Source organism: Triturus cristatus, chromosome 7 (genome assembly GCF_964204655.1).
Source record: "Triturus cristatus chromosome 7, aTriCri1.1, whole genome shotgun sequence".
Taxonomy (NCBI): Eukaryota; Metazoa; Chordata; class Amphibia; order Caudata; family Salamandridae; genus Triturus; species Triturus cristatus.
In genome coordinates, this window is record NC_140590.1 from 1,158,684,306 (window position 1) to 1,158,709,396 (window position 25,091).

General features: G+C 48.9%; 1 protein-coding gene across 1 annotated transcript in view; it reads left to right on the forward strand.

Annotated features, from left to right (window-relative positions):
• LOC146811315 (uncharacterized) overlaps window positions 1-25,091 on the forward strand; it is a 1,339,659-nt gene that overhangs the window by 134,660 nt on the left and 1,179,908 nt on the right. The window contains exon 5 of the mRNA XM_085615056.1: window positions 15,873-15,983. Within this exon, the coding sequence (XP_085471182.1) occupies window positions 15,873-15,983 (111 nt within the window). The remainder of the gene's footprint in view (window positions 1-15,872; window positions 15,984-25,091) is intronic.

Consider the following 25,091-nt stretch of genomic DNA (forward strand, 5'->3'; position numbering starts at 1 on the left):
CGGCCACCATTTTCTCTCTCGCACTCTGACAGGGGGTTGAAAAACAAAGTGCAAATCATGTAAAGGGGCTGTTTACACAGCTCCCAAGCACCTAGCCATGTCGAGGGAGTCCCCAATGATCCCCCAAGTGAAAAAAGGCAATTATAATTTTTTCGAAAATTTCGCCGATTACGCTTACCGCACGCGTTCGGTAAGAAATAATAAAAAAAAAAAATATCCACATTCTCCCCACCCCGTGTGCAAAAGGAGCCCGAAGGGCACCTTTTGTGCATGGCTCATCAGAGATAAACAAAACATATATTTTACCTGTCACAACGATGCTCATCATATGACCTCCATGTGCGCACGGTGCGCGAAGCGCATTGTGCGTTCATGGCCCATCTAGCGTAACGTGGGCACGCGGTGCGCGAAGCGCACCGCGTGCTCACTGTGCGCGCACGGAACGAACTGCGTTAAGTGGGCGCGCACGCCACAAATGGCGTAAAGTAACTTAGCATTTAAAAAACCGTACAAATTCACTGAAAAAACCATAAGTTTCACACACGTTATAGTTAGGAATTAGCATTTAAAAAACCTTGCAAATTCACTGAAAAAACCATAGGTTTCACACATGTTATAGTTAGTTAGACATTTTACTGATAAAAAACCAATGAAATTCCCCCGTTATAGTTACTGTAGGCAACTATAACTCACGCGACCGTAATCCTCTGCTGATGACATATGTGTCTTTATGAAAAAAAAATATTTGTAATATATGTATAGCTAAAATTTAATGGAAGAAGACATGGGCAAATAAGTGTCTAAATACAGTATTAGCATCAGCAGAGGATTACGGTCGCGTGAGTTATAGTTGCCTACAGTAACTATAACGGGGGAATTTCATTGGTTTTTTATCAGTAAAATGTCCAACTAACTATAACATGTGTGAAACCTATGGTTTTTTCAGTGAATATATATATATATATATATATATACACACACATATATAATTATATAAATACACAAACACATATATAAATATGTTTTTGTGTCTACATAAGTATATCTATATACAACATATATATCTATGTATATATTTATATATATGTATAAATTCACTTAAAAAACCATAGGTTTCACACATGTTATAGTTAGCTGGGCATTTCCCTCGTAAAAAACCAATGAAAATCCCCCGTTATAGTTAGTGCAGGCAACTATAACTCACGCGACCGCAATCCGCTGCTGATGACGTCAGATATTACATCACTGTATTTAGACACTTATTTACCCATGTCTTCTTCCATTTATCTTTAGCTATACATATGTTAATTTTTTTTTTTTTTCAGAAAGACACATATGTCATCAGTGATGTAATTTCTGACGTCATCAGCAGCGGATTGCGGTCGCGTGAGTTATAGTTGCCTGCACTAACTATAACGGGGGAATTTCATTGTTTTTTTACGAGGGAAATGCCCAGCTAACTATAACATGTGTGAAACCTATGGTTTTTTAAGTGAATTTGCACGGTTTTTTAAATGCTAATTCCTAACTATAACGTATGTGAAACCTATGGTTTTTTCAGTGAATTTGTACGGTTTTTTAAATGCTAAGTTATGTATTTTTTAATATTTTTTTTAAACAAAACTTTTTCACGGCGCGCACCGTTCGCGCTCGGAAGCACGCTGCGCTTCGCGCACCGCACGCCCACTTTACGCAGTTCGTGCCGTGCGCGCACCGTGCGCGCACAGTGGGCATACGGAGCGCTTCGCGCACCTCGCGCACACTTTACGCACTTCGTGCCGTGCGCGCACGGATCGCTTCGCGCACCGAGCGCGCGCGGTGGGCACGGAGCGCTTCGCCCCCAAGGGCCAAATACATTTTTTTTTTTTTCGAAAAATCACGGAGTGCGCACATGCTGCGCGAACTTCGCAGAATTTTTTACGTTTTGGTGGTGATTCTCGGCGATTTTTCTGGGACCCCCTGACCACAGCTAGGGGGTCGGGAACTGTCCACCCTGCCCCCTGTTCACGTTCTCCACATTTGTTTTTCACCCCCTCAGAGTGCGAGAGACAAAATGGCGGCCGACACTTCCTGGTTTTGACTGATTTGAATGTTTACTAAGATCTAACAACCAATCAGAATTGCGCTTGCGCACGGCAAGGTGCGCGCACCCAGCGCGCACGCTGCTCGCGTACAGATATATATATTGATTTAAATGCTATTTTCTCTGGAAATACTGAGCAGATTTACACCAAACCTGCAAAAGGCACTTCATGGACCTTATGGCTACCTCTCTGCCAAATTTCACGTAATTCTGTTCAGCCGTTCGGGCTGTAGCTGGGACTAAAGTCCCTATGGAAAAATCCATGGGGAAAACGTGTTTTGGGACCCCCCTTTTTCTCGGCCCCCGCTTGACGAATCACCCCGAGACTTTCAGGGTAGGAGCAGAGCGGAGCGCCCCATTAGTTTTGAAAATTTCGCGAGGATTCGTCAATCGGCGCCAAAGTTATTCAAAATAGAATTTTGAGATTTCCTATGGAAACTCGGTCCTAACTATAACTATCTACTGGCGACCGCCGGGAGATAATGTGTGTGTGTGTATATATATATATATATATATTACATACACAATAAAACCATAGAAATATAAAAAATTACAAATCTAAATGATGTTGATTAATTTAGACAATAAGTTAATTATGACACATTTAAAACCCCCAAAAAACACATATATTCAAAGTATTATAAAGAGTGGGGAAAGCATTCGACTTCAGAGGGATTACATTTATTATTCTTACTCCAGTCTGCACAATAGCAGGTTATGCTTTGGAATTTGACATGGGTTATATTTGTCATTCCCACTCCACCTTATACAACAGTTTGGAAAACGATGGACTTCGGCGCTAGTCTGTACTACAGTAGGGAAAGTGGTTGACTCCCGTGGAGTTAAACGTATTATTCTCACTCCAGTCTGTATAACAGCTGGAAATGCTTTGGACTTCAAAGGGATAACATTTACTATTCCCACTCCAGTTTGTGCAACAGTAAGGAAAGCATTGGACTTCGGAGGTTAAGATTTTCTATTACAGCTCCAGTCTGTATTGCACAAGGGTAAGTTTTGGACTTCAGAGGGGTTAACTACTATTCCAACTCCACTCTGTGCAACAGTAGAGAAAGTACTTCACATCAAACACATTACATATTCGAATAACCCTAATATTTAATTAAGAAGTATAAAACTCTTAACATAAACAATAGTAATCTGCATAAGCATAGGTATTACAAAATAATAAACAATTAATATAAATATTGAACAATTTTATAATTATCTATTACAAAAATAATGGTTGTTTAATAATTACTTAATTAACATCCCGCCCTATACCTCTAAAAACCTAGAGCCCACACCTAAAATATAAATACAATATATAATTATTACACAATATACATAAGTATTAATCAATTAAAATATTAATTACAATTACTAGCTAATTTTATTTCATTATTACTTAATTAACTTTCCACCCTATACCCTAAAAACCTAGCAATCCCAACCTAAAATAAAACTAAAATAAATCAGTATAACACAATGTGCAAAATTAATATCAATTACATACTTAGTTAAAAATGATTAATGAGTTAATTATTACTTATTCAACTTCTCACCCTAACCCACTGCAAAGCCAACATCCCACTACAGCACTATACATTACTATTGCAATTAAATTACAAATTTGAAATCATTTAAAATTACGGAATATATTTAAAAGAAAATAATAACAATTGTACAGTGCACACAGAAAAAAATATAATGATAATAAAACAAGTTTTTATCATTTCATTTTTCTTCTCTGACACTGAGCCAAGTCTTGCTATCTGGGGGGCTGTGCATTGTCTGCTGGTAGTGGACAGGAGTAGACTAGCAGAAGCAGTAGCAACTGGTGTGCGGTCAGAGTGGACGGGGTGGAGTATTACTGGGAGCTGGGGAGGAGGGGTTAAACATACAACACACAAAAACAAAAAAAATACAAAGAACTGGCCTGCCGCCCAATCCTCATTACCGTGTCCTCGCTGTCGCAGGATCTGGATGCGGTCTCCCTCCTGGCTCTCCTTGGCTGACTCCGGTGGAAAGGGAAGAACTTTAGTTCTAGGACAATGAAAAACCAGCGAATCTTGGAGCAGGCTAACCCAGTACTCATTTTGAAGCTGAGGTCCTGAGGCTGCAATCCCTCAACTGTTTCTCAGCCTTGGGAATACAGGCTCTGAAGTGCGCAGGGTCAGATTGGTCGGCTTTAGGCAGCTGACCACTCTGACCTGCACACTGGCAGGGGACTGCATTACTAGTGCAATCGCACTCATCAGCCCTCCCCCTGCCATTGTGTTGGAACAGCACAAGCCTTAAACACATTTATAAAATGGTATCTGAAAGAGACCGTAGTTATAGATTCCTTACCTTAGAATTACTCCCAGGCCTCAGACTGGATCTGGAGAATTTTTTTAGTAGCAGTACCCCTGCTCATTGGTTGGTGGCGTCGGTCGACTCTGCATTCATTGTCGGCGTCGTGGTCACCGGGATGACGTTGCGGTGTCTACTCAGACGCCGCCCCTGTGCGCTGACGTCAGTGCTTCCCTTTCCGTGCCAGCCTGGGCAGATCCGGAGAGAGCATGCCCCTAATCACTTTTTTGACTTGTGTCATCATCTTTTTTGAGTCTTAGCAACTCCTGGTGCATGAGGAATGTCCAATCGTCGCCTAGTTTCTAGCCCTGTAACTCCTGTCACAAGTTGATGTCGGTCACCGATCTGCTCCTCGTGTGCCTTTGGTGCCTGGATCGCGACCATGACCCAAAGTCGTGCTCCGACTGCCGGGCCCTGAACTTGAAGTCTTTGCAGGAGCGGCCCCGAAAAGTTTTGGCAGCATGGAACTCCACTCAGCATCATTTGAGGTCCCGGTCAAGGGGGAAGTCGTGGGACTGGTCACAGAGCCATCACCATTCATCATCGGGTAAGTCGAAGCACATGAAAAAGGTGAAGAAGCATCTTCGCTCATCGCCTTCCCACCGTCCGTTGGCCGACGCAGCGTGGGACCCGGAGCATCGCCGCTGCCCGGTTCTGTCCTCGGAGCCTGCTGGGACGACTCCATGCTTCCCTCCCTTTCCGGGAGCCGGAGCGTCTCCTGCCCAGCTTCGTGCTTTTTACGAAGCCCTCCACGTCATCTTTGGGCAGCCCTACGTCGCCAGTTCGCCTTCTGGTCCCGCGGACTCGGCTGGGGGCTCTAGGCCTTTGATGCCGGCAGCTCCGGCTTTGGTGCCGCAGGGGCCCCAAGGATCCAGGCCTATATCCGGATCGGTGCCAGTCGACCTCATGGTACCTTCCCCGGTGCCAATTCCAGTGGCGACACCCCTGACGCCGGCTGCACCCCCAGCTGGCGTCTACTCCAGCTTCACCCCCGACTTGGACACGGTACCGGACCGACATTGACCAATGTCGGTACCGTGGCCAGAGGGTACATTTGTCCTTCTGTTCATCCCTGGTGTTCCCTACCGCCCTGAGTGGCAGCCAGTGGACGGCGAGGGGGACTAGGAGAGGTCTGTTGACCCTCTTGCAGACCAACCTAAAGAGTTGGACTGGAGAGAGGAGTTGGGTGATGCCAGCGGTCTGGATACCTCCCCAGATCTTAATATGCTTTCTCCCCCTACCGTGGCTACAGAGGGAGCCTCCTACGCTGTGGTGTTGAATAGGCAGCTGAGGCCTTGGGCCTCAAGCTTTCTATGGTGGCAGTCAGGACTAACCTCCTGACTGAGGTGCTTCAGCCAGCAGCACCCTCTTCGGAGCCTTTTAATGAGGCCCTCACTGACATCCTTCTGGGCACTTGGTCCAAACTCAGCACAGGGCTGTGGATAGGATGATTGCCCGACGCTACCGCCTGGCCCCGGGTGACCCACTTTTCCTCTCCCAACACACTACCCCAGAGAGCTTGATGGTCCAAGCCCAAACCTCTAAAGGCTCATTGTGAGAAAGTGCCATCTTGATTGCATGGTATGCCCCCACTTTTTACTGAATTGATGATGTACTTTGACTGAGTGTGCCTTGGGCTCCTGCCAATCAGGTACCCAGGGCATGTGTTCCTTCCCTAACACTGCATGACAGCCTAAACCCAATTGCCATCTCTGGCCACAGGTCAGCCCCTGGTAAATGGTACCATAGGTACCCAGGGCACTGTGACCGGAGAAGGCCCCTAAGGGCTGCAGCACTTATTGTGCCACCCTTAGAGGCCCTGCAGCCTGACACACACACACTGCCTATGCAGGCTAAGTGACTTGGTGCAGAACAAAACAGAGAGTCGACATGGCACACATCCCTGTGCCATGCCCACAACACACACTGCCCTGGCATACCACAGTCACCCCTCTAGCTGGGTGCACTATGCCAGTGGTGTGGGCACAGGTGCATGAGCCCTGTGCCCCTACAGTACCCAGGTCCATTCCTGGGCACTGTAAGTGCAGTGCTGCCATTAAGAGTATATGGTGCTGGGAGGTCGGCAACACGAACTCCACAGCACCATGATGGCAACACTGTAGACTGAGCAGTTTGCTATCAAACTTCTCAGCACATTAAACCCACACTGATGCCAGTGTGGGATTTAATGTAAGATGCACGAGAGAGGGCAACTTAGAGTTGCCGCCTGAACCTAACCTACAATCCACGTCTTGTCTGAGGGGCTGGCTAGGCTGCCACACAGCAGACATGTTGCTGGACCCCTGGGTAGAGAGCCATCCGCTCTCCTGGACCTGCAACAATACACATCCTGGGCGAGGTGCTAGGTCTCCTCCCCCAGGATGTGCAGGGGAAGCTTCAAAGGCATGCCGCCTTTGTGAGCTTCTCCAGGCCACTTGCTGTACTCAGCAACTGGTCCCTACCGGTTCTGACCCCCACTCTGGCGGGAATACTGGCCGGAAACCCCAAGGAAGGAGAGGGGGTGTGCCAGCCTCTGCCAACCCCACCCCTCAGTTGGGGGAGGCGAGGTGAAGCACATCTCTGTGCTCTTGCCATCTTGAAGATGGGAAGCCCTGCCCAATCAGGACTAGGCTACTGCCCCCCTCCCACAGGAGATTGTCAGGATAGGAGGTGTACCCACCCCAGGGAAGGGACCCATTGGTCCTTGCCCTTTACCTATCTGTAACACCCCTAAATTTAATATTTTTGGGCACCCTGAACCTTCCTTCCTCAGATCCAGAAACTGAAACAAGAAACAAGAAGAGCTGCTGTGCAGCTGCTAACAAGAGGAAGACACCAACTGATTTGGCCCCAGCCCTACAGGCCTGTCGACCCTCGAACCTGCTCCTGCTAAGCAATTAACATGCCCCTGGCATCAGTCAGGAACCGCGAACCCTGCACACTCTGCACCCGCCAAGCCTGGCCTGTGCCGGAGGGAACAAAGACCACAAGGACGTCCCCCCGGCAACTGTGACCCCGAATCCAGCACCCAAGGACCCACCTCGACGCTCCTGATGATGCCTGCAGCCTCAGAACCAGGGACCCCTCCAACCGCGACCAGCAGAGCGTAAGATTTCCCGACGGCAAAAGGCACCCCTGTACCCGGCGCCCTGCGGCCCCCTGTGCCCAACTCCTGGGTGCCTACCTATGCTCCAACTAGCCAACTTACCTCTCGAGGTGGTGGTCGCACCTGAAGAATCTTCGTCCCTGAGCTTGCAGCCTTTGTTCGTTCTTGAGCTTCTTCATTGAAATCCATTGAGCGCCCGATGGCTCAAAAGCACCCTGCACCCAGCCACCCGAGTGCCCCTGGGAGTGCAACCTCTGTCCTAATCTACTTCCCCATTTGCCCTGAGCAAGTGACCAGGAACCCAGCTCCCACAGCCGCGTGGCCTGCCAGCGAGCAGCCACCAACCAAAGGCCCCCTGCCTCCCATAGGATAACAATGGGCCTAACTCACTCTGCACCCGGCTGCCCCTGTGCCGCTGAGGGTGTAACAACTGTACTTACCTGACCCTGGGAGACCCCTGAGTCTATGCCCAGAACCTTAACTCTGGCAGTCGAGTACTTACCCAAAAGCTGATAACTCACTTTTCTTCCATAGCGTAACATTGACTGGTTTCACTTGGAACTTCTTCGAAGTGTCGAGTTTTGAAACTTTAAAATATTCATCTAAACTCAGCCGAATAACGAAAACAAATTTACTCACCTGCTATCAGGAGAGATCCCAGTGCTGGATCTTGGTGCCCAGCACTGACCCTGCAAAGTAATTACAACCGTACTTACCGCTAAGTTGATTTTCCTCCATAGGATAACATTGCCTGGTTTTCGTCAGAAATTCTTCTAAGTGTCGATTTTGCAAACGTACAAATATTCGTTAAAAATCGCCTGTATAACAAAAACTCATTCTTTCAAATGTTTACAGGAGATGCACCAGTGCTGCATCCAGGATCCAACACTGAGTTAGAAAAAGTAACAATAACCCAACTTACCTGCTAAGTGAATTTTCTCCCATAGGATAACATAGGTGATTCTATGTGAAAAAGTTTCTGGCAACTTTTAAAATACAAAAATATTCCTTAAAAATCACAACTGTAACCAAAAGATTTTACTCAACTGTTTACAGGAGATGTCCCAGGACTGAATCTAGGATCCAGTCCTGTGGTAAAAAAAGTAATCCAAAAAGTAATCAATTGCATTTAACTAGAAATTCCCATTGAGCTCAATGTATTATTGTGTTTGAAATTGTGTTGCCTATTGCAACAACTGCAACTATTGCATTCCAATGTCTATTGCTTATTGAAAAGTATTTAACTAAAGCATCTCAATCTGAGAAAGTATATTTTGATACCTATTGTTGGTTCTAAAATAAAACTACTATATATTTATATACAAACCATTGGCCTAGAGTTCAGTTCTTGAGTGTGTGAGACCATTTGCTGACTGTGTACAACAAATGCTTTACACTGTCCTCTGATACTGCCTTACTGCTCGACCAAGCTACCACTTTAGAGAGTAAGGTTATATCTAACTTTAGCCTCTGCCAAACCTCTGGGGACTATGGACTCTGTGCACACTGTACCTATTTGGGAACAGTATATACAGAACCACTTTCTTACACTCATTCCCTACAGCTCCCTCAGATAGGGAATCTAAGTAGCTGAACCATCTTGGGAAGAAGATGTTTTCTTCCGCCATCTTCGGACTGCAGTCGGTGAACACTGCATGTCTCTTGGGCCGTTACAAAAACAGTGTATGGGACACGGTTGCACAAGTTCTGCCACAGTGCCCGGAGGAGGCCCGGGCCATGCTCACCCGCGCTGTTGCAGAGGGTCGAGACAGAGTGAAGTTCACCATCTGGTGTGGGCTGGGTAGAACAATTTTAACGTCAGTAGCCCTGAGACACTACGCCTGGCTGAGGTCCATTGGCTTCTCTGGGGATGTCCAATTGATTCTTTCCGACATGCCTTTTGATGGCCGTCATCTGTTTGGCGACAAGGCGGACAACACGCTCGAGTGTTTCAAGGACGCTAGGGCTAAGGCCAGATCTTCGGGCCTCGCTTTCACCTCTCGCTCCATGCAGTCTGCCTTTCGCCCCTTTCGTGGCTATGGCAAGGGTGCCCCCCCCACGTTCTACCCAGAGCCACAGGCCTTTACAAGCTACCCAGCCTCTGCACGGCCGGGGACGTGGGAACCAGCATCATGGGTTTGGGGGCTAGCGGGCGGGCCAGTCCACCAATGCCCTCCCTGCAGCAGCCTCCAAGCATTCCTAGTCTGACCTTTCAGGGCCACCAGTTGCCAGCAGGCGGCAGGATCCGCTATCACCTCCCCCACTGGCGAATCATCACGTTGAACTGGTGGGTTTTGCAAATAGTCCGAAGGGGCTACTCCCTCCACTTCAAGACTTCCCTCTCCCTCCATGCCACCTACACTCCATCGTATGTCGGAGGATCATTTATCCCTTCTCCACCAGGAAATTACTTCTCTCTTGACCAAGGGAGTTGTTGAATGCGTCCCTGCGCCAGAAGTAGGTCATCGTTGCTACTCCCACCACTTTCTGGTACCCAAGAAGGACAAAGGTCTGCATCCTATCTTAGACTTCAGGTACGTCAACCTCTTCCTCTGGAAGGAGAAGGTCAAGATGTTAACCTTAGCTCAGGTCTTGTCTGCCCTCAAACCTGGAGACTGGAAGGTAGGGTTGGACTTGCAGGACTCTTATTTTCACATCCCTGTCTTGCCTGCCCACCGGCGTTACCTATGGTTCACGGTAGGCCACAAACATTTTCAGTTTATTGTGCTCCACTTTGGCCTTACCAGCGCCCCTCGGGTGTTCACGAAAGTGGTGGCGGTGGTCGCAGCTTATCTGCGCAGAAAAGGGGTTCCAGTCTTCCCCTATCCCGGCGACTGGCTGTTGAAGGGAAGCTCTGCCCAGGCTGTCGTCTCTCACCTCCAGACTATGGCAAACCTCCTGCATTCGCTGGGGTTCACTATCAACATGCCAAAGTCACACCTGATTCCCTGACACAGCACAGTTTCGGGTCTATCCTCCCGAGCAACGAGTCCGGGATATTTGGGATATGATACCGATGTTTCAACCTCTATCCCGGATTTCGGTGAAAATGACCCTCAGGTTGCTGGGCCTCATGGCCTCCTGCATCTTGCTGGTGGATCATGCCAGATGGGGTATGCGGGCTCTGCAGTGGGACCTGAAGTTCCAGTGGACGCAGCATCAGGGGAATTTTTCCGATGTCATCCAGATCTCGGAGGAGACTGCAAGTCAGTTGCAATGGTGGCTCACAAACCAGGATTGGGTCAGCGGCAGATTCCTCTCCCTTCCTCAATCAGAGTTCACAGTAGTGACGGATGCGTCACTTCTGGGATGGGGCGGCCACATGCGGGAGATGGAGATCAGAGGTTTCCGGCGGAGTCTGGGCTCCACATCAACCTTCTGGAGCTCTGGGCGATTCATCTTGCACTGAAGACGTTCCTTCCCTCTGTCAAAAGAAGAGTAGTGCAGGTGTTCACGGATAACACCACCACCATGTGGTATAGCAACAAACAGGGCGGGGTGGGGTCGTGGACCCTATGGACCTTCTTGCTGTCCATCTGGACAAAGTAGTCCTCCGTACTAGGCCCTCTTTTCTGTCCAAAGTGGTTGCCTCTTTCCACATAGTTCAGACCATCACATTGCCCACCTTCTTCCTGCCTCAGCACCCTTCCAAAGAGAAGAGACTCCACTGTCTGAACCCAAAACCTTGACCGCACTAAAGACTTCCGGGTAGACAATCAACTCTTTGTGGGTTATGTGGGCGCCAAGAAAGGTCGGGCAGTGCACAAACTTATCATCTCTCGATGGGTTGTCTTATGCATTAAGATTTGTTATTCTTTGGCAAAAAAGGAACTTCCAGTAGGACTGCGCACCCACTCTACCAGGGCGACGACAGACACTACTGCTTTGGGACGTGGAGTTCAGTTGGTTGACATCTGCCAGGCAGCCACGTGGGCATCCCTGCACACATTCACAAAACATTACTGCCTGGACAGCCAAGTCCGTAGAGATGGCTTTTTGGACCGTTCTGTTCTCCAGGACTTCCTGGTGTGAACTTAGTTCGCAGACCCACGTCCGGGTTGGCATTGCCTGGGTATCTTTTCTGAGGTAAGGAATCTATAACAACGGTCTCTTTCAGATGAACAAGTTACTTACCTTCAGTAATGATGTATCTGTAAAAGACATTAGTAGTTATAGATTTCTTACCGCACCACCCATCCTCCCCGTTCTGCCAACTGACTTCTAGGGACAGGGAGTCCCTTACAGGGCCCTAGTTATGTGCACCAGTGGTCAGTGTCTTGCATGGCTCTGCACTTCTGGCGTGAAAGGTCGTGTTAGAACTGATATCAGCGTGCAGGGGCATCGTCTAAGTAGACACCGTGACGTCATCCCGGCGTCCACGACACATACCTACGCGCAGTGGGACTGCTATGAAAAAATTCTCCTGATCCAGTCTGATGCCTGGCGGTAATTCTAATGTCTCTTACAGATACATCATTACCAAAGGTAAGTAACTTGTTCATTTATTATCATTTTATAAATTTGTGTGGCTGCTGCGCTGGCAGCATGCGGGGTAACGCTCCTCCGCCAATATGCAGGAGCTGCCGTTGAGCAGAAGACCACCAGGATGGCAGCCAGCAGGGAAGTAATATATTATTTTCCCAATTTTTCTCCCCTGCGCTGCCCCCTGCACTAACTCTTCATGCTGTTCCCCAAGTTTGCCTTCACAGTAGCCACCACTGCCTTTGTCAGTATTTTGTTTTTGATTTCTTTTGTCAGGGCTTAATCTGAGTACAGCCTACAGACTACTGCTAGAGGCTTCTCGTGGCCTGTGGACAGAGTAACTACAGGGACAAAGGACGGGATGAACAGTGCTGAGGTCCAGGTGACGACCTATGAGCAATGCAAAAAATATTAAAATGGACTGTAGCACATGGGAAGGAACACACGACCTGAGCAGAAATGTAAAGTTAAAGAGAAAAAATGAAACCTGAACTCTTGTCTCCCAACACCAAGCTTGAGCTTCAAAATCCACTCTTAAAATTCAATCTACATGTGGACATTTAAAAGTGGGGAGTCACCCGGACCATGACTCAGTAGCAGGTGTGTTAACCCATGGGACTACACTTACCGGATTGGAGTTGACATAGGGTAGTATAAGATAGGGTGGGTACCAGCAAAAGTGAGCCAGCTTGAGGGTCAAGGTCCTGCAACTGCGCAGACTGTATGCATTTAAATTGACCATTTGAAATTTGTGTATTGGATTTTGAGCATGCGTCCTTTTGCCTTTGGCTCAAGGTTTTACAACCACCAACTGCCACTTGCAGAGATGGTAAGGGGTAATCAAGAGGTAGAACACACAAGGACAGAGCGATCTAGGGAACACCATCTTGTTGCAGTAGAAAGCTTTGGTGGGAGAAGTACCAATTGCTGTTCATACTCAGTGTCATTCTGATTCACCTCTTCAGTCTTATTGGATGCCCAGACACCAAACCCAAAGGGCGAGAGGTACACAAGGGTATTTGGGAGGTAGACTGTGAGAGGTCAGCATCTGGCAGTCTTTGGCTGTGCTTAGGAGAAAATTGTACCGCATGTGTATCCCTGCTATAGTGCACATGTCCAGCACTACCAAAATAAGTGAAAGAGCAAATATGAGACAGATGAGCACAGTGAGGTGCTGCACTGCAACGCTGCATCTGTTAGAGTAGCTGCTTGATATGACGTCATTGTGAAGAAACCATCTTAATGCCAATACTGTCTAACAGACTCACAGGCGAAATAAATGCTTGGGCCTCAGCTAGCCTTCATGCGGGAAAAGCAAGGGGTGAAAGGGAGGAGATGTGGCATAACAGCCTGAGCTGCTCGCTGTGAAACTGGGAAACCAGGTTTGAGTTCCAGCATCGGTTCAACGTCCTGTGAATCCCCACAAATCACTTAGGGCCAGATGTACTAACATTAGTAATAACAATGTTTTGGGAATAGCTATATGGTAATTGCCATTACTATTATTTATTTTATTGAACTTATATTGCGCGCAGCTACCCGCAGTGGGTTTCCCGGCGCCAGGGATAGACTGGAGGAGAAATCGGAAAACAAGTAATTGCAAGAGGGAGACACTAGACCGGAGGACTAATGTAATAAAGTTATATCTAACCCTTATTTCAATAATGAGCGATTCGTAGTGGGTTGTAAATAGACCTACATCATGAATATTATTGAGGTAGGTCGCAAATTGTGACCTGCTTTGATTGGCTGCATCACAGGGATGGTGGCCTGCTAGAGTCAGCGGACCTCCATGTTTGTGATCGCTCTTAAATAAAGCAATTTTTTTGTTCTTAAATTCAGCCCACTGCCTGATCTTAAAAAATGTTTTAGCAACGTTCACAAAGGGAAAGGGATCTGATCTGGGAGCCCATCTGAGCTTCTGCAAGGATCCAGCTGAGCTCTTTTAAGGTGCCAGTTGAAATCCTTTAAAAGAGTCCAATCTAGATTCCTGCATTTGCTCAATCAGGTTCATGCAGGAGCTAGCTGAAGTCCTAAGGGTCCCAATCTGAACTGCAAGGAACCATCTGGGCTCATGCAGGGACCCAAGCCAGCTATTGCAGAGATTTTTCTGGCCTCGATTTGGTACTGTCTGGAGCTTCAGTAGAAATCAAACTGAACTCCTCCATCGGCCCATCGGCAAATATGCAAGGTGTTTACATTCTTTTCACAGAGGGCCCAATTACGACTTTGACTGTGTGGGAGCGGGTCTGCCATGCTGCCACCATGCTCCCATACTGCCAAACGCGTGTGAGCACTGCACGCCAGACTAAGGGTTTCCTTGTTTGCCTCTGAAAATGGGCACCGCAATGGGAGCACCAAAGACAGTTCCTGCACGGCATGGACTCTGCAGTGCATGCCGTGCAGGAACTGGGGTGCATGTGCACAGGAGGGCGCAACATGTCCTCCCCTGCATGAACCCCCGTGCACAGGGGAAATAACTTTCCTCACCGACCGCTTTCATGGAGTAAGAACCTCCATGAAACCGCTGGCGGTGAGGAAAGTCGTAATATGCTTGCCAGTGCCGCAGGGCACCACTAAGCATATTGGGGCCCACTGACCCCTGCCCCCCCCCCCGCCAGGGACCTCTGTTACCTCGTGATTGCAGTGGTGCCATGGCGGTCTGACTGCCCAAGCTGTAATCTGTCGCTCAGACCACCGGTGAAGCAGTGGCCGGACCAGCACTACTGCGGTACAATGAGTTTGGTGGTCCGAAGACCACCAAACTCATAATTAGGCCCAGAGTCAGAGGCTTAATTTTTCGATGCTTACATTTTCCTATTTTTTCTTTTGCCATGGCCTATTCTTGTATGGATATCACCCCTTCTCGCACTTTATATGCAACAAGATGAGCGCAATCCAAAAATCATCATTCCACCAAAATATTGTGTCCTAAATATCATTGACAGAAATATTTCCCCATTGTTAATAATAGAAAATCTGCTGTCAATCGGATGATATTTTTGTAAATGATATGTCGGAGATATTTTTACTAGTGATTTTCTAAAGTACAGCTATCTTTCTCATTCCCTCATTTCCAAATCTCAACTCTGGTTTTCCCATTTGTCTGTGCTGTCTTCTCTTCATCTTTAATTTTCTCTTCCTCCTCCTCTTTCTATTTCATCCATCCAAAATTTCTACTTTATTACTGGTTTCATTTTCCATTATCTTACTTGGTTTCTTTTTCGTCCCTATTAGAGCTTTGCTTCTCTCCCTTCCTCTCTGCATGGATTCTTTTTTCATCAGGTTTTTTATACGTTGTTACCTTCCTCCTTTTTGCCTGTGGTTGTAGTTCGTGTGCTGCCTCTGGTTTGCATTCTTTTGTTTTCTACCTTATTCTTATCTTTCCACACTTATTAGTCTTCTCTCCAGGTGCAGACATATGTCATATTTTCTTTTTATTATCCAGTGTTCTTGAACAAGCTTTCAAGATGATTTCCCCATGTAATTAGGATCTCCATTATTTGTTCAGATTTAGTTAGGATGCTTTTCTGTAATCCATATGTTTCGTAGTTAAAAGTATCTTCAAAACAAATATCACATAGTTCCCAAAGACAATTGTTTCCCCACATTCACAAAAGCAGAATGAAAGTAGCTACTTATTTTGCACTATAAACATTTGTCACTCCTCGCTATGAGATAATCTCTGGATTCACTTTTGAAAGAAGGCCTCGAGAAGGAGTCTTCACAGGATTGTCTTTAGCATGCAGCATAAACCTGAAATGAAACAAACAAGTAGTATAGTATATATAGTGTCCTAACTGCCTGGAGTAAGCAACACAGGTCTTATTTATTAACTCTCTATTCCAGACATTTACTCTTCATCTGAACGAGAATGATGACAATGGAAAGAAGGAGCAGGAAGATACAACAAAGACAATGGATTCCGCTGTTGAATCGAACCCGAAAAGTGATAGAGAGGTGGGATTTTTGACATTCAAATCAAAATATAATAAGGGGATGAGTTAAGTGGGCATCGCAAATAGAACCTTCCCTGGCCTACACATGGTGCACGTGTTTTAAGCTCTTTATGTGTTCTCTTCTTATTTGCAAGTGGTTTTCTTAAGGGAGGTATGTGTTTAGACAGGCAACTGTCCTGACATTTGGTGCACTCCTAGGCTATTTTATTGGAATCTCTGGTACACATAGATGTTCTTCTCGTGGCTCCATTATTTAACAAAATATCTCTGCACAAGCAAGGGACCCCCAAACACATTGCAATCATATATTTTCAATGTTGAAAATAATTTAAATCAGGGAGGATGTAGGAGGAATCAGTTTCCACATCATTAGGTCTGGCATAGAAAAAGCTTTAGAGTTCTTGGCAGCCACATGTTTTCTAAATCAAAATTAAAATCCATACACACACACACACAAAACATAAGGGCTCTCAAACTTGCTCCTATCTCTCTTTATCTAGCGCTCTCATTTGTTGTCATTCACATTTTACTTCTGCCTACCACAGTTTCAAGCAGTGATACTGAAAGTAGGGCCCAGAGGCCACATGTGGCCCTCCTGATCTTTATATGCGAAGCCTTACCCCCTTGGCCCCCCCCGTCAACTGCTGCACTGCACTGCTGTTTACTCGACTCAGCACTAACATAAAAAGTATTTTAAAATAAACGGCAAACAGTTATGTAATGGTTAATTTAAGATAAAGAAAGGAAGTAACTAGGGTGTCCTGCACCGTTTAACTTAAACATCTTGCAGCAAACGTTTAATATGATAGTCTCTACAAATTTCAAAGAGTGCATTTCATTAATATGAAAGATCGTTTCACCTTAGTACATCATATCAATGCGTTTAGGACTTTTGTTTTAAATTGCATTGTGGAGTTTGTGTTTTTAGGTGATAGTTTTCAAACATGATCTATTCAGGGTCCACAAGATCTTTTGTCACCATTGTGACACTTGCACCTGTGTCCCTGTATGCCATGGCCTCCTTACCATTAATCAAAGGCTGTTGTCTGTACTTGCCCAGATTACTGGGACTGACAAATAAGGAGGCAATATATATGCCTCCATCACAGACCAAAACAGCCTGAGTTGGAATTCTGACTAGGCCAGAATCCATCCCAGATCCCAAGATTAACCTTACTATACCATTGTTCTGTACACCACTACTTGGAACTGAGCTAGGGGGAACAGTTGCCTTAGGGGCAGTGGTGGCTGGAGTAGATTCCTTGGCCCTTGGACAACTGGTATATTTTGACCAATGTGTCTTCTCTCTACAGATATGACACCAAGGTTTCTTTTTGCCTTTTCCTCTGTTAGACTGTGACTCCCCCCGACCCCAACCCCAGATGCAGGTTTTTGGGGCCCTTGTGAAGACTTCTGGTCTTTACCCTTCTCCCCACCCTTATCTGAGGTTTTAGCATCTTGCTTCTTTTGGTCACCACCTTGATTCTGAGTTTTCTTCTTCACCCTGGTTCTGACCCATTTGTCTGTCTTCTTTCCCAATTCTTTGGGAGAGGTCAGATCAGAATCAGCCAAATACGGATGCAACAAATGATTTTGGCAATTATTAAGGATCTGCTCCCTCATAATTAAATTGTACAATCCTTTAAAATCACACACCTTACTGCCAAGTAACCAGCCTTCCAGGGCCATAGTAGCACAATCTACAAAGTCAACGTAGTCCTGAGTCTGTGCCTTCTGGGTGTCTCTGAACTTAATTCTGTATTGTTCAGTGGTTAAGCCAAACCCATTTATGAGAGCACTCTTCAATACTGAGTAATTGTCACCATCCTCTTCGCTAAAAGTGAGGAGCTTATCTCTACCTTTGTCAGCAAAGGAGAGCCACAAGATAGCTGCCCACTGCTCTTGAGGGACCCTCTGTACCTTACACACCCTTTCTTGTGCAGTTATCCATTTGTGGATGTCATCCCCACTCTGATAGGGAGGGACTATCTTGTTCATGTTCCAATGATCATTAGAATATTCTCTAGCTCTAGGGACACTGTTGCTGCCACCATGGCTCTAGTCCCAATCTTCTTGTTGCTCTTTGGAGCTCTAGGGATTTCCTGTCTAGGGTCAATTGCTCTTTTTTGAGCCTGAGCTTGACTCTCTCAAGCTGCAGAAATTGGCACTGCTTATCATAAGAGGATTCCCTCTTGTTTGATATGGAAGTCCCTACAGAAGTAACTGAGGGATTGGGCTCCACAGAGGGAGTTCTGGATCTTCTAGGTAAACTCGGTACTCTTCCTGGTAGAGTAAAGAGAAGGCCACTGGGGCCTTCTCCCCCACCTAAAGGAAGATCTCAATTGCCCAGGTTAGAATCATTTTGATTCTCCTGGTCTGGGTTTGATTCCAGGTCAAAAAAGTTTTCACTTTCTGGCCTTTCCTCATTCCCTGTCCCACCCACTCTATCTACCTCATCAGAATCCAAGGTCTTTCTAAGGTCATATGAGAGCAAAATCTCAATGAGACGTTAGGTGTTTGCTGTTCTCCCTGTCCTCAGCTTCCTAAATGCACACATGGCTCTAAATTCTAGGAAAGAGATGCCATTGCATCTAGTTGGCAGAGAGCCACTGACTTCTCCTCTAGATGACATACTAGTGTTATGTGGTGTAGGCACCTACCTAACCTAGTGGAGACTAAACTCTCTTGAGTTGGAGAAAGGGTGTGGTAGACCCTTGGCTTGCCCAACTCCAAGTTCAGTAGAACTTACTTTATTCTAATCTTGATTGTATTATATGTACCTAATGATTAGTGGTTTTCAGTTAATCATTCAATGAGATTTATCTGGTAAAACAATAGCAAGCTTGAATCCCAACCGCTGCACACCAATGTGAGAAGGTGGGTTGGTATATGCTGCCCACTAATTAAAGTGAGCACCTTGTACTAGGCCACACGACCCTTATGATGTCTGAGGTCAAAGATAACCTTATTGAAAGCTATCCTAGTAGTAGCTATGGAGAGCAGCCTTCAGGCTTAATCTTGAAGGAATGTAAAGCAGCTTGTTTTACCAGAATATCACCTCCTAAATGACAAAATGAAAGGAGAAACACACAGTGTTTATATACAAATATGTATTTATTAATATAACACTCTCTACTAGTCTCTACAAGAGACTAGGGCACAAGGAACATGTTAGAATCCGGGTTCTCTAGTTGGCACAGGTAGGTACTTGTGTCAAGCAGGGAACCTTTCCTCTAGTCAGGGTAAGGGGGTACACTCCTAAAATAACCCCTGCTCACCCCCTTGGTAGCTTGGCACGAGCAGACAGGCTTATCTCAGAGGCAGTGTGTAAAGCATTTGTGAACACATACAGTAACCAAGTGACAACACTACAAATGGACACCACACAGGTTTTATATTAAAAATAAGGATTCTTTATATAGAGTTACCACAAGACCATTAAACAACACAAATACACAATACTATTACTTTAGATGGTAGAATTTTGCTTAGTTCTCTTAAGTTCTTAAATGCGACACTTTAAGTCAATGTACCTTTTAAATGCGACACGCAGGGCAACGAAAGTATCTGAAAGAAACACGTTAGTTAGATTCCTCACCTTAGAATATCCCCAGGCGTCAGACTGGATCCGGAAGATTTTTCGTCAGCAATACCCCTTGCGCGTCGCTAGGCGTCGTCTGCGGCTCCACGTCCGTCGTCGGCGTCGTGCGCCGGAATGACGTCGTCGGAGTACTTAGACGCCGCCCTCGCGCGCTGACGTCAGTTCTTCTTTTTTCCGCGCCAGTAAGCGCAGATCCGGGAGAGCTACCCCTTTAGTCACTTTTTGACTAACTTTTTGATCCTTTTTGATCTTGTCTCGACTCCGGTGCCAGTAGGATGCCTGGTTTTAAAGCCTGTGCTGATTGTAAACGCTTGATGTCGGTTACGGACCATCACCGCCGGTGCCTTTACTGCTTGGGCCTCGATCACGACGCGGAGTCGTGCTCGGACTGCAAGGCCCTGACCTCGAAGGCTAGATGGGAGCGGTCCCGTAAGCTTCTCGAGATTCGCCACTCGGCTCCGCGCGCCTCTCGATCCCGGTCCAGGAGGAGGTCCAAGGATCGGTCGCGGAGCCGCAGCCGACGTCACCATCGGTCGTCGGGATCCAAGTCTTCGGGTAAGTCGAAGCATTCCAAGAAGTCCAAGAGGCGACACCGCTCTTCGGACTCCCCTCGCCGGTCGTGCAACTCGGCCGAGGGTCAGGGTGGTTCCACCCCCACGGCTCCGCAGGCGCCGCGCACGTCCCCATACCTTCCGGTCCCTGGGACTGACGCGACGCCGGCGGAAGTCAGTGCCTTCCTCTCGGCCATGAGGAACCTGGCTCTGCCGTCGGCGCCCGCTGGTGCGCCTTCGGGCCCCGCGGACCCGACTGGGCTGCCTTGCCTGCCGGTGGCTCCGGCCCTGGCGCCGTTGACGGCTCCGGCCTCGACGCCGCAAGCGCCCGAGGGACCCGTTCTCGAGTCCCCGCCGACGCCGGTCGACCTCGTCACGCCTCCTCCGCTGGCGTCGACACCGGTACCACCCCCGACATCGACTCCGCTCGATGTCGAGCCCCGGTTCAGTCCCACTCCGGGCCCGGCGCCGGTACAGCGTCGATGGACGCCGCGATCGGCGCCGCTAGAGACACATTATGTCTACCGCCCGGCTCCGTTACTTTCTCCTGTATACCAGGAATCGGATGATGGGGACAACTGGGAGGGATCCGAGGATCCTATGGCCGTTCAGGCTCAACTGTCCCAGGACTGGGCAGATGAACTGGGGGAGGCCAGTGGCCTGGATACCTCTCCAGACACTGGATTTGTCTCTCCTCCGACTGTGGCTTCGGAGGAGGGCGCTGCTTTCTCTGTGGTGCTGCGCAAGGCGGCCGCAGCCCTTGGGCTCGAGCTGCCTGCCGTGGCTGTGAGGACTAACGTCCTTACTGAGGTGCTTCAGTCTGCAGCAAGCTCCACTGAGCCTCTGCTGCAATTCAATGAGGCCCTCATTGACGTTCTGCAGGGCACCTGGTCCAAGCCCTCCACAGTTCCTCCTGTGGACAGGAACGTCGCCAGGCGCCACTGCCCTGCTCCGGGCGACCCCAGTTTTCTGTCCCAACACCCTACCCCTGAGAGCCTGGTTATCCAAGGCCTCCACCTCCCAATCCTCTTTCCCGACCGCCCCGCCGGACCGGGATTCCAAGAGACTGGAACAGTTTGGCAAGAAGCTGTTCTCCTCCCTTAGTTTGGGCCTGCGGTCTTTGAACACCGCTTGTCTCTTGGACCGTTATTCCCACTCTCTGTGGGATGCGGTGGAGGACGCGCTGCCCCTGTGTCCGGAGGAGGTCCGGACACGACTTACCCAGGCTCTGGCCAATGGGAGGGATGCCGCGCGACATGCTATACGATGTGGGCTTGACACCACGGACTCGCTGGGTAGGGCCATTTCTACCACAGTGGCGCTTAGACGTCACGCCTGGCTGCGGTCCACGTCATTTTCGGGCGATGTCCAGAGCACTCTCATGGACATGCCCTTTGATGGCACTCGCCTTTTTGGCGAGAAAGCGGACAGTGCGCTGAATCGCTTTAAGGACTCCCGGGCTACGGCCAAGTCCTTGGGCCTCTCGGCCCCGCGGTCGCAAACTTCCGCCTTTCGCCCCTTTCGTGGCCAAGGAAGGGGTGCCTCCTCACGTGCGCCTAGCCACCAGCCGCAGAACCAACCTGCGCGCGGACGTGGTTTCCGCCGAGGCGGTTCTGGAGGACGACGAGGTCAGCCCACATCCACCCCGGCAGCATCCGCCTCAAAGCCTACCTAGTCCGAGCTTTCAGGTCCATTCCACGCCAGTGGGTGGCAGAGTTCGCCATCACCTGCTCCACTGGCGGTCCATCACATCGGACAGGTGGGTGCTGCAAATCGTCCGAAGGGGCTACTCCCTCCCCTTCGAGACGACCCCTCCAGCCATGCCACCGCAGCACCACCGTATCTCGGGGGATCATTTGAATCTTCTCCACGAGGAAGTTTCGGCCCTCTTGGCCAAGGGGGCCGTCGAGCGCGTTCCGAGTCCAGAAGTAGGTCGTGGTTGTTATTCCCACTACTTTCTGGTTCCCAAGAAGGGCAAAGGGGGCCTACGCCCTATCTTTGACCTCCAGAACGTCAATGCTTTCCTCCGGAAGGAAAGGTTCAAGATGTTAACTTTGGCTCAGGTTCTAGCTGCCCTAGACCCCGGAGACTGGATGGTAGCGTTGGACTTGCAGGACGCATATTTCCACATCCCCGTCCTGCCGGCCCACCGGCGTTACCTGCGGTTCACGGTGGGCCCGGAGCACTTTCAGTTTACCGTGCTCCCCTTCGGCCTCACCAGTGCCCCTCGGGTGTACACGAAAGTGATGGCGGTGGTCGCAGCTCATCTGCGCAGATCAGGGGTTCCAGTCTACCCCTATCTCGACGACTGGTTGTTGAAGGCGGGCTCGCCCCAGACAGTCGTCTCCCACCTCCAGACTACGGCGGATCTCCTGCATTTGCTGGGATTTTCCATCAACGTGCCGAAGTCACACCTGAGTCCCTCTCAGAAGCTCCTCTTCATCGGAGCGGTTCTCGATTCGGCGCAGTTCCGGGTCCATCCACCGGAACAGCGGGTCCGGGATATACAGGCCCTGATTCCCATCTTTCGGCCTCTATCCTGGGTTTCGGTCAGGCTAGTGTTGCGGCTTCTGGGGCTGATGGCCTCCTGCATCCTACTAGTGCATCACGCCAGGCGGCGCATGCGGGCTCTGCAGTGGGACCTGAAGTTTCAGTGGGCCCAGCATCACGGCAACCTGTCCGACCATGTCTTGATCTCGGAGGGCACTGCACAGCAGTTGCAGTGGTGGCTCACGGACCGCGATTGGGTCAAGGGCAAGAGCCTCTCCCTTCCCCAACCGGAGCATGTCGTAGTGATGGATGCGTCCCTCCTGGGATGGGGTGGCCATATGGGAGAGGCGGAGATCAGAGGCCTCTGGTCTCCGGCATAGTCTCGTCTCCACATCAACCTGTTGGAGTTGAGAGCGATCCGACTTGCACTGAAAGCCTTCCTTCCCTCTGTCAGGGGAAGTGTCGTGCAGGTGTTCACGGACAACACCACCGCCATGTGGTATTGCAACAAACAGGGCGGGGTGGGGTCGTGGACCCTTTGTCAGGAGGCTCTGCGCCTCTGGACATGGCTGGAACACCAGGGCGTCACCCTAGTGGTTCAACATCTGGCGGGCTCTCTGAACGCCAGAGCAGACGAACTCAGCCGCCGGTGCATGATGGATCACGAATGGCGTCTGAACTCCGTAGTGGCGCAAGGTCTCTTTCAGCAGTGGGGAGAGCCTTGGTTAGATCTATTCGCCACCGAAGAGAATGCGCAATGTCAGCAGTTCTGCGCGTTGGAATTTCCAAGGCGGCACTCGCTCGGCGACGCTTTTCGTCACGAGTGGAGTTGCGGTCTGTTGTACGCCTTTCCGCCTATACCACTTCTGCCCAGAGTGCTGAAGAAGATCAGGCACGACCGGGCCCAAGTCATCTTGGTGGCTCCGGATTGGGCACAAAGGTACTGGTATCCCGAGCTACTCAGTATGTTGACCGATCCTCCGATACGTCTGCCCCTTCGGGAGGATCTTCTGTCGCAGCAGCAGGGGACGGTCCTCCACCCGAACCTGTCCAGCCTCCACCTCCATGCGTGGAGATTGAGCGGCGGCAGTTGATGCCATTTGACTTGCCTCCTGAAGTCTGTGATATCATTCTGGCAGCCAGGCGTCCCTCCACAAAGACGGTATACGCCTGCTGGTGGAACAAATTTGTGGCATGGTGCACAGCAAAGGCTGTGGATCCCCTTTCCGCCCCTCTTTCTGAGGTTCTACTGTTTCTTCTTTCTTTGGCCCGGCAGGGCTCTGCCCTGGGCACCCTGAAAGGTTATCTTGCTGCCATCTCTGCCTTCTTGCGGCTTCCTGATCAGCCTTCTCTTTTCAAGTCCCCTGTAGTTACACGCTTTCTTAAAGGCATTACTCACACGTTCCCTCCTGTCCCTTTTGTAATGCCTCAGATGGACTTGAATCTTGTTCTCACATTTCTAATGTGTGCTCCCTTTGAGCCTCTTCATAATTGTCCTCTTCGTCTGCTGACGCTTAAGACTGCTTTTCTGGTAGCCATCACCTCGGCTAGACGGGTGAGTGAGCTCCAGGCTTTATCTTCAAAGCCTCCTTTTCTCTCTGTTCATCCGGACAAGGTTGTCCTTCGGCCTCGTCCCTCCTTTCTTCCGAAAGTGGTGACTCCATTTCATCATTTTTGGCAGTCTGTCACCTTGCCCACCTTCTTTCCGCCTCCGCATCCTTCCAAAGAGGAAGAGAGGCTCCACCGTCTGGACCCAAAACGTGCGCTCTCCTTTTATTTGGACCGCACACACCAGTTCCGGGTGGACGACCAACTTTTCGTTGGATACGTGGGTGCTAAGAAGGGGAAAGCTGTGCACAAACAGACCATCTCTCGGTGGGTCGTTTTGTGCATCAAAATTTGTTACTCCTTGGCAAAAAAGGACCCTCCTGTTGGGCTGCGCGCCCACTCTACTCGGGCCACAGCGGCTACTACTGCTTTGGGACGGGGTGTCCCTTTGCAGGACATCTGTCAGGCGGCGACGTGGGCTTCGCTACACACATTTGCCAGGCATTATTGCCTTGACAGCCAAGTCCGGAGGGATGGCTTCTTTGGCCGTTCTGTCCTCCAGGACTTTCTGGTGTGATCTTGGTTCGCAGACCCACCACCGGGGATGGTATTGCTTGGGTATCTATTCTAAGGTGAGGAATCTAACTAACGTGTTTCTTTCAGATGAACAAGTTACTTACCTTCGGTAACGATGTATCTGTAAGAAACATTAGTTAGTTAGATTCCTCACCGACCCACCCATCCTCCCCGTTCTGCGAACTGACATCTAGGGTTAAGGTTATCCTTTTCAGGCCCCTAGATTTTATTTTTGGCACCAGTGTCGGTCTTTGCATGGCTCTGCGTTCCTGGCGCGGAAAGCTATATACAAGAACTGACATCAGCGCGCGAGGGCGGCGTCTAAGTACTCCGACGACGTCAT